The sequence below is a fragment of the Ips typographus genome, linkage group LG1 (assembly GCF_016097725.1).
Source record: "Ips typographus isolate SLU linkage group LG1, UJ_Ityp_2.0, whole genome shotgun sequence".
Lineage (NCBI taxonomy): Eukaryota > Metazoa > Arthropoda > Insecta > Coleoptera > Curculionidae > Ips > Ips typographus.
In genome coordinates this window covers 22,515,634-22,530,972 of record NC_138422.1, presented here as the reverse complement: position 1 = coordinate 22,530,972, position 15,339 = coordinate 22,515,634, and the positions used below count along the sequence as shown (strand labels likewise).

Below are 15,339 nucleotides of genomic sequence, written 5' to 3'. Positions count from 1 at the left end.
GTTATGTAATATAACATCATAACCTTAAAATTGTATTATTTATGTTTTTTTTGTCAAATAATTGTTATTGCTATTTAATGTGTTAAATTGTGTTATTATTTTATGATTCACATGTGTTATTTAACAGTATTTAGTCCTTAACCAGGCTCGTTGTTGTGCCAATAATCCAGTAAAGCAAACATTAAGCACACCTAAGTAAAAATGGTTCTAACAGCAGCACATGCAATGAAAGTCCTTCGATCTGCTAAAGGATTTGATAGAGTTCTCAGTAAGGTATCATCTCACATTTTGTAGAATTTTAAATTAACAAAAAACTGCAGAAATTTTGTTTCTGTGTTTAGGTGAATGTACTAGAATTGGGTGGTGGTAAATGCATAGCTGAGATGAAAGTCGAAGAAGAACACACTAACATTCTTGGGGGTCTTCATGGGGGCATGTCAGCCACTTTAGTTGATATAATATCGACTTATGCTTTGCTGAGCGACAGGAAAGGTGGAGTGGCTAATGTGTCTGTTCACATCAATACAGAGTAAGTATGATGACATTTTTGTTTGAAGAGGTTAACCACCATGGAAAAGTCTTACAAGGCTTCGCATTTTTAAAGAAATCACTGCGATTTTGCTTGATTTCTAATGATTTTGTGAGATTTACGATAATTTTTGACAATTTTCCAGAATATCTGATATGATTATGTGGGACCTCCAATAATTTGTAGAATTTCTAAAGATTTAAAATTGAATCTAACAAAAAACTTAATTTTCTTTATACTTATATTTATCACAAACCTGCATTTAAATGACATCATATGTAAATGCTGGAATATTAAGATATACCTATTTCCTCAGTATTTTTTGACATTTTATGGACATTGCCTGACACAATGATAACTTACAACAATTAAAGCACTTTTGAACTACTTTAAACTTTAAACTAGCCATAGAAATGATCAGTCTAAGTCTGGTTTTCTTTTCAAAGAAGTATAATGAAAAGTATCATTCATAATTTGTCCAAAAATAGGTTTTACAATAGGAAAATAGGAAAACCTTTATTTTTATACTCTTAATGAAATATACTATAATAAAAAATAAATATACTATTTCATTATAGGACTCTGACTTGTCAGAGCCGGCACTATCACGCACGCACGGGAAAAACCTTTTTTCTAGACTGGTAATGAAATAAAATATGTATATACTAGATTGTGGGTTTGACAAGCAATTTTGTCCCGGACTTTCTTTCAAACTGTGCTTCTGGCAGTTCAAATTTTGACACCACTTTTACTACATCATATCTTATAGTGTTTTTTCAAGTATGAATAGAAAATTTAACGATGAATCCAAAAATGTGATTAAAACAGTCATTTTCTCACTCGAAGTGGACTTTACCGACGATTTTGTCCCCAACTGTAATAATTGAACTGGGTTCAAGTAGATCAGAGTTTAGAAAAGTTTTCTTGCAACATTCGATACAAAACGTGTTTGTGATATTTATGACAATTATTTTGACACTGGTCATGTGACTGCCTAGCTAAATTATCCTTCAAGCACTATGTGATATCTGTCACTAATGTCAAATCCTAGAATTCGCTAGAATTACAGTTTGACCCAATTTTCTTACAGTTTTAGAAACAAGACGTGTTTCTTTGTCAATAATATATTGGTAAATTACAAATTTTTTAAGAAAATGCAACTTTTTCACTTTCTGATCTACTCTTAGCTTAAATTTGACTTAAAGTAAGGCATTGCAAGGTGCATATAGGAGTAAAGGTTTTTTTATTTTTCCTTGAATCTAAAACAAGTCAATTCAAATAAACTACAACAAAGTCTAAGTTAATATGAATTACTTTTTTATTGGTAGTAACCTCAATAATTCACCATTTGATAGCTAATCAAAAAATAAGTTGCTTGCGTTATGTCATTTTTCTGAAAAACGTTTCCTAAGGAAGATACAGTCCTCCAAATTTCAATTTAAAAAATCGTTTTATAGTTTAAAACTGAACATTCAAGACTTGTGAAAGTCCAAATTTGAACTGAATAGTCTAAAAACTTGCTTTTTACTACTAGGAATGGTCTTATGATTCGCTTTCTCAGACTGCCATCCTGGTTGAGTGTCTGAAACTGGCATTCAAGAACTAAAAAAAGTCCGGAAATCAAGACAAAGATTGTATTGTGCATGAAACTCATTTTTTACTACTAAAAATAGTATAAAAGTTGACTTTTAATGCTAGAACGGACCTTACTAGGACTAAAGAGAGTCCAAAAGTATATTTTCAAGACTTTAATTGGTGTACAACTCAATTTTCTTCAACTTTCAACAAGTCAAGAAGTAAATTAAATTTTCGGACTATTTTATTTCTAAAAATTAGTTCTCAAGACTATTATTGTAGCATTTGGTACCAAAATTTTTTACTTTTATTCCTCAAGAAACTTGACTTTTTGAAATAGTCTTAAACTCGATTTTTCAGTCTTAAAAAGCACTAAAAGCAGTCTGAATTTCTTACAGGTGCTACAATTTATTGCACCTATGAGTGTAGAAGTCAATTTAATAGTGAAGAAGCTTGAAATAACATTTTCAAGACTATGGTCAGTGGACAAACTGGCTTTTAGGCCTGATAAGTCAAAAACTTTGTAAAGATAGTCTTGAAACTCGATTTGAGGCACTGAAAACAGCCTTAAAACACCAAAAACAGTCTAGTTTATTAAGAAATACCCGAATTTTCAGCACTGAGGTGTCTAGAAGTCGATTTATTAGTGACAAAGCTTCGAATGCCATTTTAAGTCTATGAAGAATGTAAAAATTGTTTTTTAAGTTTGCTATGTCAATAACTTGGTGAAGATAGTCTTGAAACTCGATTTTTCAAGCTAAAAGCAGTTTTGAAGCACTAAAAATAGTCCAGAATTCGAAGAAAATGAAAAACAAAGTAAAAAGCACGAAAAGTTCGTTTTCAAGACAATTTTCATGAATCTAATGTTAATGTCCTGCATCTAAGACTATTTTCAAGACTAAAATATTGAAATTTGTCTTCAAATTATGAAAACTTACTTCAAATGCAAATTTTAAGCTTCTGATGTCACTTTTCATTAGTTCAGTTACATTTTGGGGTTCAAGTCAATTTTTAAGGTTTAAATGTATGAATTTGTAGTAACAAATTCTTGAAAAAGTAGTTTTTATGTCTACAAGTCAATTTTTAGTATTAAAGTCTCTCGATTTGCATGAAAACTGGTTACAAACACAATTTTTAAGCTTCTGAAATTTTTATCTTTTCTAATTCAATTTTCAAAACTAAAGTCTTTTAGTTTGTCTGGAAACTATGAAAACTGGCTACAATAATATTTTTTAAACTTCTTAAGTGAATTTTCCAAGACAATTTTTAAGTTGGGTTGGGTTAGTTTTGGGTCTTTGACCGTAATAACGTGTAATAAAGTGCTTGTTCCAAATTTGATCAATATTGCTCCAACGGTCTGACAGTTATGACAAAAAAAAACGATTTTTTAAACAGAAATTTGAAGGACTGTATTTTCCTTAGGAAGCACTTTTCAGGAAAATGACGTAATGAATGTCAACTTATTTTTTAATTGGCTATGGATTGGTGAATTATTGACATGGCCACCCTGTATATTTATCTATCATTGTTGTCAGCAGCGCCACAGTAGACCTCTGGTAAAACTAACTAAAAGCAACACATTGAAACTGCTTTACCGACACAACAATCAGCTAATTGAATGTGAAAACTAGGGGCGGGAAATATACAAATGTGTATTTATATTTAATTTAATTTATATGTAAGTCTTATATGGTTCCGAGGGTTGGTTTAATAAATGCTTAAGATAACATCAACTTCATCCACAACCTTTCAGTTTTGAAGATAGCTTCAACAAGTTGCTTCCAAATCCAAACAGACAAAATTAGACAGAAAAGAAAAATCATTCTACCCTAGAAACAGTAAATTACGACTTGCTCTAGCTATATAAACTTCTTATTTCATAAAAACATTACCTCTTTGTATATTAATTTAATTTTATGATACCAGTATATTTGCCTGCACTTATTTAATTTTAATGATTGTCTGATTGTCAACATACAATTTGTATGATCAACTTTTACTTGTCTATGCAATAATCTTCAAGACGGACCGACTGAAAGCAGTAGGCAGTAACAGATAATTCGGAAATTGGAAAAACCCTTCAAGAAATTTGAATACGTTTTTGTTTCAATTTGCACAAATTTTAAATTTCAAATGTGACATGAATGCCACAAAACAACAAGATTTTCACTGGCTGCAGGTGTTAACTTGACACTTGACAATCTAACCCAGCTTGAAGATAGTAGTGGCGCCGCCAAGATCCTCTGGACGAACTAGAGTCTTACTTCCTCCTTTTCTCCTTTCATCCTCTCATTCTAGTTGGAATAACATCAACTTTTTATGACCAGTTACGAAAATTAACGTCAGTATCCTCCATTTTGAAAACTGTCACTTTATTATATAATATTATGTAATCATATTTATTATTTATGTTCCATATTTACTAAGAATTTTACTATTTTCTTTTTTAGGTACATTAAAGGAGCTAAAATAGGGGATTTGATTGAAATCAACGCCGACACCGTAAAAGTAGGTAAAAGCTTAGCATTTTTAGAAGTAGTCATTAAAAACAAACAAACTGGTGATGTACTAGTGAAAGGATCTCACACAAAGTTTTTACTGACACCCAAAGGGTGACTTGGAATTGTTTAGTGATAGCTTTTTAAGGGTTTATTAATTAATGTAACTTTAATAAAGTAAAAAACGAATGGTTTTACAAGAAAACTGTTTTTTTCACTGCAAAAAAACTATTCAGGATTATCATAAACTTTATACTTAAAAGTTGGAAACGTGCGCAGTCTCAGTAGTTCCAACTCAGCTTGAAGCACCAGAATTTCGTTGTGATTTTTCTGGATTTTCTGAACCAGTTGATTCCGGTGCAACATCCCCTTCATTCTAGAAATTTCCTTTTAAAAACAATCCCAACAACAAATTTAACAAACCTGGCCTGTATAATATCTTTTTCCTTTTCCTCAACCTCAAAATCCTTCTCGATGTGGTAGTAGCATAAATCTATGTTAACTTCTTTAATAGTTTTGTCTAGTTGTTTATTGTTTTCTTTGAAACTTTTAAGTTGAGCTTCTATTTTTTTTACTTTATCTTCTTTGCCTTTGATCCGGTTTTCGTATGCCGCAGCTAACAGTTCGATCTCCAACTCGTAAGATTCCACAGCCGGTTTCCTGCCCAGACTTTTGTTTTTCAGGTATGATTGCATTTCTTTGGTAAACTAGCAGAAAGAGTTATTACAAAATGAATTTGACGGTGTATTTTGGGGTACCTTGACATTTTCAATGTCCCTTTTTTGTTCGATAAAGTCGTTGATTTTCATGCGTAGTCGCATGTGCTCCCACTCGGTCGCCATCATTGTTCTTCGGAATTTCATGTTTTGTTCTATGGTTTTTAGTTTTAACTCACCAGCCTCCTAAATTGACACGTTTATCTTATAATCAAACAGAAACAACAGCCATCAAAATTTTAATTAAGAAGTAATTAACTATTTTGCTAATTATTTAAATATGGATTATTTTTTCCCAACTCTATTATTCCTGACTATTCAATAGATACATGTTATGTTGTGACCACTTTATTGGTTGTTAATGTTTAAGAGGAAAAAGTGATCACACTACAATCGAGGTGGGATCATGGTTTTATGGAAAATCTGAAATGTCCATCTGATGAATCGTATTTAATTGGTAACGAAAACTGTTTATTGACCGAACACGTAGGTACTAACAAATAAGGGCTTGAATTAAAGAAAATAATACTCAATACTTACCACAATCAAGCTGTTAACATGCTCAATCTCAGCTTTAGGAACCAAAATAGCGTCTGTAAAATCATTGATCATGTCCCCATTGAGCGGTATCTCTACCAATCCACGCCGAAGCACCAACTGGATCTGCTTATTGTGAAGCAAACGAAGCCGCTGTTCTCTCGTCTCCTCCAATTGGGCGGACAAAGCCGCAATTTTTTCCTTTTGTGTGGCCACCCGTTTATGAAAAGTTGCTACAGTGGCCTCGCCCTCTAATACTTGAAGTTGCACGGCTCTTAACTAAAAAAGTACGTTTTTCCTGAATAATTTCCTAGTAATATTGTACAGTGCTCACTCGTATTTCGTATTCAATCCTCGATCTGCGATGTTTACAAATCAAATGCCAAACTGTTTCGTCTATGGTGGGGGGCAAACCTACAAACGCATCTAACACATCCACGGCTTTGATATATTCTAAACATTCCTGGGTCATGGAAAAGTTGGTTTCGTTGGTCATAATTCCTTTGGCTAGTTCGTTTAAACCTGAGATGGTGTTGATGTTTTTCAGTGATGCTTTAGGGCGTTTCCTAATTAAAAACTTTATTCTTGGATTTCTTGGTTTTTTTTTCCACTCACTTGTAGAGCTTGAATGACTGTTCCTGAACCACTGGAGACACATCTTGAAAGTCTTTTCTGTACAGCTTTTCTAACTGCTTCTCCTTTAATTGCATGGAGTCCATGTTATTGCGACACTCAGTTAAAGCTTCTTGGATTTGTAAGATACTTTTTTGGTTCATATCCATTTCCACTTCGTAGTTTTTAATAGTTTTCCTGTAATTTTCTGTAAACCTGCATTTCTTAGTTTGGACATACTTACAGTATGGTTTTCTCCTTTTCATCAATTTCAATTCGTGCTTGCTGCACTACTCTTTGCCGATTTATGATCATACTCTCTTGGTTCATGCTAGAGTCGATGTGATACTTGAACCTAGTGCACTCATACAACTTCCAGTTGAATTTTCTGATTGCATCCCGGAGGCTCACTGACATCTTAACAAACTCTGCTTCGAGGAGGCTTTTGTATTTTTCTCGTTCGGTTTTCAGTTGTGCCACTTTTTCCTCGTAGTCTCTGATCGCCTTCAGGTCTTCTTCGTTATACTCTGAAGGGTCTTTCTCCAGCTAAAATTTTTCTTTTTAATCAAAATGGATTAATTTCAGTAAAGTACCATACCAAGCATTTGGGCTTGGGTACATCCTTCTTCAGCTCATCCTCCCACCGAACCTCCAACACCCCATTCATCATCGTCATCAACGCTCTTTCGCGGAAGTCATCAGCGAGCAGTAACAGTCTGATTCGTTCCTCTTCAGCGGCTTTCGCATCCAAAATGGCTTGCTCGCTGGGTGAAACGTAGGGAGCCACAGGAACTTCATTATCAGATACTCGGAGAATGTCAGTTTCAACGTTTTCCACCTAAATATAACACAAAAAAGTGGTGAAAATAGGTTGGTACTTCTAATAGTTTGGCTTACCGGTTGCCATTCAGGATCCTGGATGTTGATATTAATTTTGTTTTCGGAGAAAAAGTTAAACTCGGATATTATGTGTCTGAGACGGGCATTTCGCTCTTTGATGCTGTACATTTCGCGTTCTTTCAAGGATCTTGTGTTTGTAAAACATTTGTTGTAGCATTGCTTTAATTTAATTAGTTCATACTGAAAAACATCACAATGTTAGAAAGGCAAAATCTAGTTGCAGTGAAAATGGGAACGACCATACAACAATAATTGAATATTGTACGCAGACTTTAGACTTGAAACTTGGGACAAGACTGGATTAACGGAGAATCAAGGCGTCTCAGTTTTTGATATACATTTTCAAGGATACGTATAAATAAGTCCTGTAGTGTACCTGTACAATTTGCTGCTGCAATGCGCATTGAAAAAAAGTGTTCAACTGTCCTTGATAGTAACGAGCCGGATTAGCATCAATGAACAACTGTGAAGCGGTCCCTAAAAGGGCGATTTTGGTTTCCATAAACTTTTCTGGATCCACGGCATCCGTTTCTTCTTTAGCTTTTAACAAGTTAACCAAAGCTCCGTAATCGTCTTTCGGAATAACCGGTCTCTTAATCTTCAATTCCTCCAATTCCCTGTTGCAAAATCAAAAACGGTTAACTTATTCTTGTAATTTGGTGTCTAATTACTCTGGTGTCATGCTGTGCCAAGGTTCAAAAGTGTCTTCACTGGTGAGATAACGTTCCACACGTCTATGAGCGTCAATCCACTCTAAACGTTTTAGTAAAGCTTGATCTTCGGGCAAGAAGCAGTAGTTGGTGGCTTGGATAACGCTGAAGATGCCTTTGATGATACGCCACTGCACTCCTATAAATTCCGAAAATTATATTGAACTTGAAGTCTTTTAACTCGCCTTACCCATTGTTTCATAGTAATTTTTAATAATATACTGGGACACCTTGTCTTGAGCTACAATCAAACACTTCAAATACGTTTCCAACTGTTTGCAATCCTCTTTATTCTGCTGCTGTTTTTTCTGGTACGACTGAGTGTCCAAATAAAACTCCAGTAAGTCCAGCTTTTTATTATCAGGAGCCGAAAAATTAGCGTCAACCAACTGCTGAACCGATTTCTGGATGTCCCAAAACTCCTCCAGGATGCTGTTCCGTTCCACTGCGCATTGTCTCTTTTCTTCCTCGATGGTTTTGAGGCGTTCTATTTCTTTCCAACATTTTCCAGTAAAACGGTCTTCTACAATGTATCCCAGAGTAGGTCTTTTGAACATTAGTTCCACTTTGGGAGTGTTGTAAAGTCGGTGAACCTCAGCTTCGATTTGTTCGTTGAGGGATTTGTTGTTCATTTTTACGGCGGCCAACACACCACTGAAGCCTTTAAACATCAAATGTTTATGTAAATTTGTTTTCAATTTGTGTTGGGTAAGTAGGGCATCTTCTATTACTCTGGCAATCAAGACATAAAATACAGGAAGGGTGCTGACATACTACTATCCGAATGGGTTGTGCCTTCTGTTGTGAACTTTCTCCCATATTCTGATCGCGCTGCTTTGATGAGAATTAGAGCTAAGTCAGTCGATCTGAATGTAATGCAAGTCTATGCGCCAACATCTGACTCAACAGAACAGGAACTGGAGCAATTTTATAGCGATATAAAAGACCTAAGGAGATTTGCGAAAAATCATGAAGTCACCTTGATCATGAGCTACTTCAACGTTAAATTAAGGCAAGTCTGAGGACATTGTTGGGCCATTCAGACTAGGAGAAAGGAATGGGAGAGGGGATTGCCTTCTCCAGTTCTGTCAGCAAAAAAAGATGAATAAACCATGAAAACGCAATGAAAAATACAACTCCCTACAACTAATTATCGAGGCAGAAGAAATATAAGACAATGGACGGGTTTACATAACATCCAGACAATCATACATACAGCTAGAGACAGAGTGGAAATGGAGAATTTGGTCGCTAACATCGATTAATGGATTGCAGATCAAGAAGAAGATCTCTTTCTCAAAGAAAAAAGAAAGCTCCAAAAGTGATCCTTAAGACGTTGTATCAAATCGAATATAACTGTGGATTAATCTGATCATCTACAGTACTTTAGATCTTTGGTTAATAAAACCTTGAGAAGAACGACAGAAAGAATATAGAGAACCAGGAAATTGTCTGTTTGCAGATGACACCACTAGCAAAGTTAGAACAAAGGTTTATGTCCTATTCAACCAATAGTGGTTATGTCTGTCAGGAAGGGAAATGAAAGGGTAATCAAAAATCAGCTCACCTAAAGTTACAATTATTGTACTAGAAGGATTTGCCAAAGCTCTGCGAACTCCTTGATGGTACCTATGGTTACAAAGCGCCAACCCTTCAATTTGCGAGAAATCCAAACTCCTTACGAAAACGAACCCTTCATAACCCCAAGAAATCACGTGCCTGGCAGTGAAATTCATCAGAAACATTTTAGTTTGATGGCCAGTTTTTATAGTGTCCGTAATGTACACCAAAGGATCCTGCAAATTAAATTCTTCAGAAATTTGATTTGTTTTTGAAATTTAAGTTTTACTCCTCGTTTAGTTTCCGCAGCAACTAAATGTCGGGTAAGAAATGGGATCAAGTAGAAAGTACGGTCACGTTCTACACCCTTTTTAGCGTAAATACGTCGATAGAGTGCGTTTGGATTCTCAAAGGTGAACACTTTAAGATTAACCACAGATTTGTCTACAATACACCATCTCCAGATTTGATTTCCTGCATAGTACTCATCCTGAGTAACTGGGATTGCAAAAAAGCGCATTATATTTTGGGAGGCCACTAGCATGTAATCAACCACTTGGCGGCCTATTTGGATGTTGATTACTACCTCAATTTGAGTTCCTGGTAGACCCTGCAGAAAGTTTTGAGTATGGTCTTAAGGACAGTTGAGTTTACTAACCTTAAGAATGAAAAACTCCCCTAAATCCTTATTCCCAGTGACAAAAATGTAGCCTTGTTCATAGAATCTGGTAGTCGATAAAGGGTTTTCAGTTAAGTAAAACCTAGTCAAAATGACAGGTTTCACTTCATTGTAAAAGGAAATCAGCTGGATACATCCATTTTCAAGTCCTACAGCCGCAAAGGGATACATGGGATTCTCGGCAATGGAAGCTATTGTGCCTTCTAGAGTCAATGAACTCACCTATAGACCAAACTTATCTAATTAAGTATATTTGAGAAGTAAAACTACTCACAACATCCCCAGTTTCAACACGACATACATCAATATCTCGTAACCCTCTGGTTACAATAAGAAACCTTCCTAGCGGGTTCACTAGACACACGTGACTGAAATTGGACTCTCCTTTCTTAACGTAACTCAAACTTTCCGGGGTGGCAGCTGAAACTTGCCATTAATTTGTTAATTGCACAGATAAATGCGTTTCACAAGTACCAAAAGAGACAATTTCCGAGTCTAAAGTGAATCCAATGCATTTGTCTGTTTTAGTACTTGTCACACTCAGGACAATCTCTTGGATGGCAAACTGGGAGTCACACATCCAAGCTGACCCCACTTTTTTGTAGTGCTAAAATTTCAGTAGGAACTGGACTCTGTATAATAAAGTGATCGGTTCTGTTTACCCTGATTTCTTGACTGGGTCCTGACACTGTAAGACCATGGTGATACCAGCAAATCGATGGAGTTACTGTGGAAATGATTTCAGTTTGTGTATTGTCAATCACTAGCTCCAAGTAGAAGTCTCTGTCCACCTGCGGCAGAAAATTATCTTTTTTTGAAAAAATAATATATCTAAAGACTTTAAATAACGCTTTTTTGTTAAAACGCAGTCAATGGTTATTTCCTCCAGCAGGTGAGGAAATTCATCTACCTAGAAGTGCAGGTAAAAAGTGAAAGAAACCGTATCGAAAACAGAACACGCAAGAAGTGCTGGAGAAACTATGTGGAAAGGATGCTAGATGAAAGATGGGCAAACTGGGCCGTGTCAAAACCAAACTCGAAAAAATCTGTAGGCAGACCACCCAAGAGATGACACAAAAGTTGGAGCTGAGCCTTACAGGAAGAACTCCGAAGCAGGCTAAACGCAACGGACTAAACAGGGTCAGGTCCTATTAAAGGAAGAAGAAGAAGAAAAACAACATAAAAGCGTCAGGTCAAAAAATTAGTAGAGTAGCAACACTCCAGGCTGCAAAAGATCCATGCAAGAGACAGGTATGCCGATCCCATCAAACGGTAAACCTTATTCCCAGTAAAAACTTTTCCTTCTTCTCCGCACTTTCTATCTTCTTATACAGACCTTGTAGCATTGCAACAGCGACCATTTTTGTGACTGAAAAAATCATACGGCGAGTTAATAACCCTACTATCCAGATTTTCAGAGAATTCTAGGATTTCAGACTAAGATGTACTCTTAACTTGGTTACCAAACATAAAGAAGAGGAGCAAGAGGAGAAGTAACAAATTAAGTGGCTTAAACACTGATCATCATAAATGGAAAAGATGAAAATTGAAGATCACATGTTGCAGGACGTTGATCTTGCTAGCGTTATTTTCAGATAAAAAAGCAGGAGATGAAAGACGTTTTAACTGAAAGTGTAGGTTTACCAACCTGAATGATCTGAAATTCTTCAAAAAAAAGAAAAAAAAGCGACTTTCTAGACATTGCCTTCATCAAAGAGGTGAATAGAGAGCACCGACAAGAACAAGAATCTTTGCTAATAACCTAGGGAGATCACTGTAGAAGAATAACCTCGCCGACTAGTCAATCTTGTAACAGAATAGCAAAAAGGTATTCCACGAAAACTAACCAACTTGTTTTACAAGAAGACTCCAGGTTATATCCAGATACGTTCTTCTTCAACTGAAGCGGAAGATATTCTAGTGATACTGCATATATTGCAATGTTTCAAAAACTATTAAAAGTTGTCGGAAATAATAGTGAAACTCTTAAATGAGTTGAGAACAACTTATGGGAATTAGTTTTGGTACATTTGCAATCATTATACAAAATTGGTAAAGCGTTAAATGTTATCTTATTCATTTAAATTTGGTCTCGACTAAATGTTTTCTCTCATTTCCTGCATGAAAATAGGCCTTTTTGAGAATGGGACAAGGTCCTAATCGTCTAGTCTTCCAGGACCGCCGGCTATCTGTCATTCATAGGAAAAGTGGAAGAAGTGATTGTCTTCGAGAGGCTAAAGACAACTTCATTACAAAGGGTCTGAGGAAATGCAACGCAGGCAGAAAAATTCAAAAGGAAAAGAACAACAATCTTCTGGTCAGACTTAGCTAATGTCTTCGATAAAGATAGGCTGAATGGACTTCTCTAATCAATAAGATATTAGTCCCCAGATACGGCTAATTAGATCAGGTTGAAATTAGATGTTGGCAATAAATTTGTAGTCAAATTCTTCTCTTTTTAGTATTATCCTCATGTATGTATATTTGAGTCAGCAGTTGATTATGACCACTCAAGATAGATTGATATAGAAGTCATTGGAAGAAACCTATGTCGAAGAATTGACGAATACAGGCTAAAGAAGAAAAGTTGATTCCATGTTTGCCTGTCTTGTTCAATCTTTTTCGCATCATTGTAGTTTCGTATTTATTAAGGTTTTTGTCTGGTGTATCCATTTCGAAGAAGATCTGCCTTTTGGGCGTTTGTCTTCTACTTTACCTTCTAAGGTTATTCGTTGCATTGTTCCTGATCTTCTGGCTATATGCCCAAAGTATTGCAAATCCATGCGGGATTTCATCATTATATTCAACAAAATCATCATACGATTAGCTTTCACTAAGTATCATCATTTATAAAAGTTTTACGATCACCTGTTTATTTAGCACAACAACAGTTGTATCTTACCGTATAAATGCAACCAGCACCATCAATAATATACAACATAACACTTTCAGCAGACCATACTATAGATTGAAAAGGGGCCGGTTTGAGAGTACCCAACTTCACTTCGTGATCAGCAAAAATAGTGTATTTACATACAGTAAACACGTCCCAAATGTACAGTTTGTTAGTGCCCATTCCCAGTTGGGCTAGACACATCGGTCTACCAAAGCTACATCTACCAAATAATGATTGTTTAGCTATTTGTCCGGAATGCAAGAAACTCAGTAAGGTACCTGAGCTGTTGGTTTGCGCAAATCAATTTACCCGGACTTTCAACCATTTTTTCTGCAGCTTTCCAGTTCCAGGCGGTCAGTTTGTAGGTGGGCAACTCGCTCAAAGCGAAAAGCAGTGAACCGTCTGAGAATTCAAGGTTTTTGTAACCTTCTATCCCACCTACGTAATGCAAAATGTTAGTAGAATTTGTGAAAATAATTATTCTAAAATGAGTAGAATTAAAGTGTTGATTTTGCAACCGATTATTAATTAAAAGTGGTCTTAACCAGCTGAGTGGGTTGGCGAACTTGACGTCCTCTGGTAGAGGCTAAATGGTGCAAGAACCATTTAGGGGGGGTATTTGGTGGGCCCCTTGGGTTTATTGGTGGTTGCCCCCTCTCTAGAAAACTGGTTGCGCATTTTTTGCTTTAACCCTCAATAACTCTGTTATTTGACTAGCTACAGCAAAAATGTTTATAGGGTGAACGAGAGTTCAGATTATAACCTTTCTGACACTGTAGCACGTACACCTTCAAAAATGGCGAAGATACGGTATTTTCAAAACTTTTAAGCAATTTGCAAAGAAAAAATAAACAAACCCGAATATCTGAAACGGTTAGATTTACGGACATTTTGGCAAGAACACAGAATGTCACAAGTCAGGCACCTTAAACTAGTCCCATGGAGGAAGCTGAAGAGGAAATCAATCACCAAGAAGTATCTTCCACAACTTGGAGTTGTTCAAGTTCAGTTCAGTTCTTCTTCCATAGTTCATTAGAAAGAAGAACGAACTGTGGAAGAAGAAACATGAAGGGATCGAGAGGAATTGGAAATTAAGAATCTAAAGACGCCAAACGTTATAAAATTGAAACTTTGGATATTGGTGCAGTGGGAATGGACCACTATTGCTATTTTCTGAACCATGACTCTTAATTATACAATCAAAGTCCTCTTATTTAAGAATTATTAACAGTTTGTCTTGAAACACTCTAGTATACTTGTAGGAGGAACATTTACACACAAAACCAATTTCTGTATTACAATAAGACAAATACCTGGTAACTTATTGATAAGCTGAAAATCTGGATAAGTCTTCACGTAAATATGCGCTTCATGACAGTTTTCCGCGTAGGCAAATATGTTTAGAGTAGGATGGCCTCTAAAACACTTTATCCCATCTCCATTCTCCTTATGAGCGTTCAAGGTAAGATGCGAGTCTTCGCCAGTACTTAAATTGTGGAACTGCAGAATACAGTCCCTTCCGTACATAATGATTGTCTTGGCTATCAGACATATTTCTTTGATTTCTCCCACTTTGGCCCATCTACATTGAAAATGCTTATGAGATTTTAGAAGAGTGTGGTGATTTTAGAAGTGTGTGGTGAATAAGGGTGTGGAATGGCAATACTTACAGCGTTTCCGTTTCTGTAGCTTTCATGACAATCACTTGAATGTTATTGCTTTTTGGTTAACGTAGACGTTATGACCAGCTTGCAAGTGGCGTTGTTGTTTAATCGTTACAATTGTCATGGTTTCAACTTGTTTAGGATCGAACACTTTCTCGTTAAACTGGTCGATTGTCGGTAATTTATTACCGAAAAAAGAAAATGCTTTATTGAACAGCTTATTTGAGGAAAGAAAGTATAAGAGTTTTTTTAAGTTGGAAAATATTGAACTTAACTATGAGTAATTTGGTCGTAGATACCACCAAATTACCAAACCTAGCTGTATTTGTCTAAAATACTCGAGACATCTTGGAATGTGATTTTTTATTATTATTTTACCTTGTGATAGTACTTGTACTAAGATTAATGTTATATGAACTTATGTGATTAAATACATGATACCGATAGTCAAACACGTAATATT

The 15,339-nt window shown here is 35.7% G+C and overlaps 2 protein-coding genes across 2 annotated transcripts; one reads left to right on the top strand and one right to left on the bottom strand.

The window, feature by feature from the left end:
• The first annotated feature begins 22 nt into the window (after nt 1-22).
• Nucleotides 23-4,807, top strand: LOC145740185 (acyl-coenzyme A thioesterase 13-like). The gene is made up of 3 exons (XM_081995548.1): nt 23-273; nt 342-529; nt 4,555-4,807. Exons 1-3 carry the CDS (start codon nt 202-204, stop codon nt 4,718-4,720), a joined length of 426 nt encoding a protein of 141 aa, XP_081851674.1. The 5' UTR covers nt 23-201; the 3' UTR covers nt 4,721-4,807.
• Nucleotides 4,795-15,020, bottom strand: LOC145740178 (cilia- and flagella-associated protein 43). The gene is made up of 22 exons (XM_081995540.1): nt 14,883-15,020; nt 14,526-14,794; nt 13,491-13,650; nt 13,219-13,432; nt 10,979-11,107; nt 10,791-10,923; nt 10,591-10,736; nt 10,296-10,538; nt 9,927-10,247; nt 9,645-9,873; nt 8,268-8,738; nt 8,039-8,216; nt 7,744-7,984; nt 7,365-7,547; nt 7,066-7,305; nt 6,712-7,013; nt 6,471-6,665; nt 6,190-6,421; nt 5,859-6,134; nt 5,361-5,504; nt 5,026-5,309; nt 4,795-4,978 (listed from the first exon to the last, which is right to left on the bottom strand). Exons 1-22 carry the CDS (start codon nt 14,906-14,908, stop codon nt 4,831-4,833), a joined length of 4,764 nt encoding a protein of 1,587 aa, XP_081851666.1. The 5' UTR covers nt 14,909-15,020; the 3' UTR covers nt 4,795-4,830.
• Nucleotides 15,021-15,339: the final 319 nt, after the last annotated feature.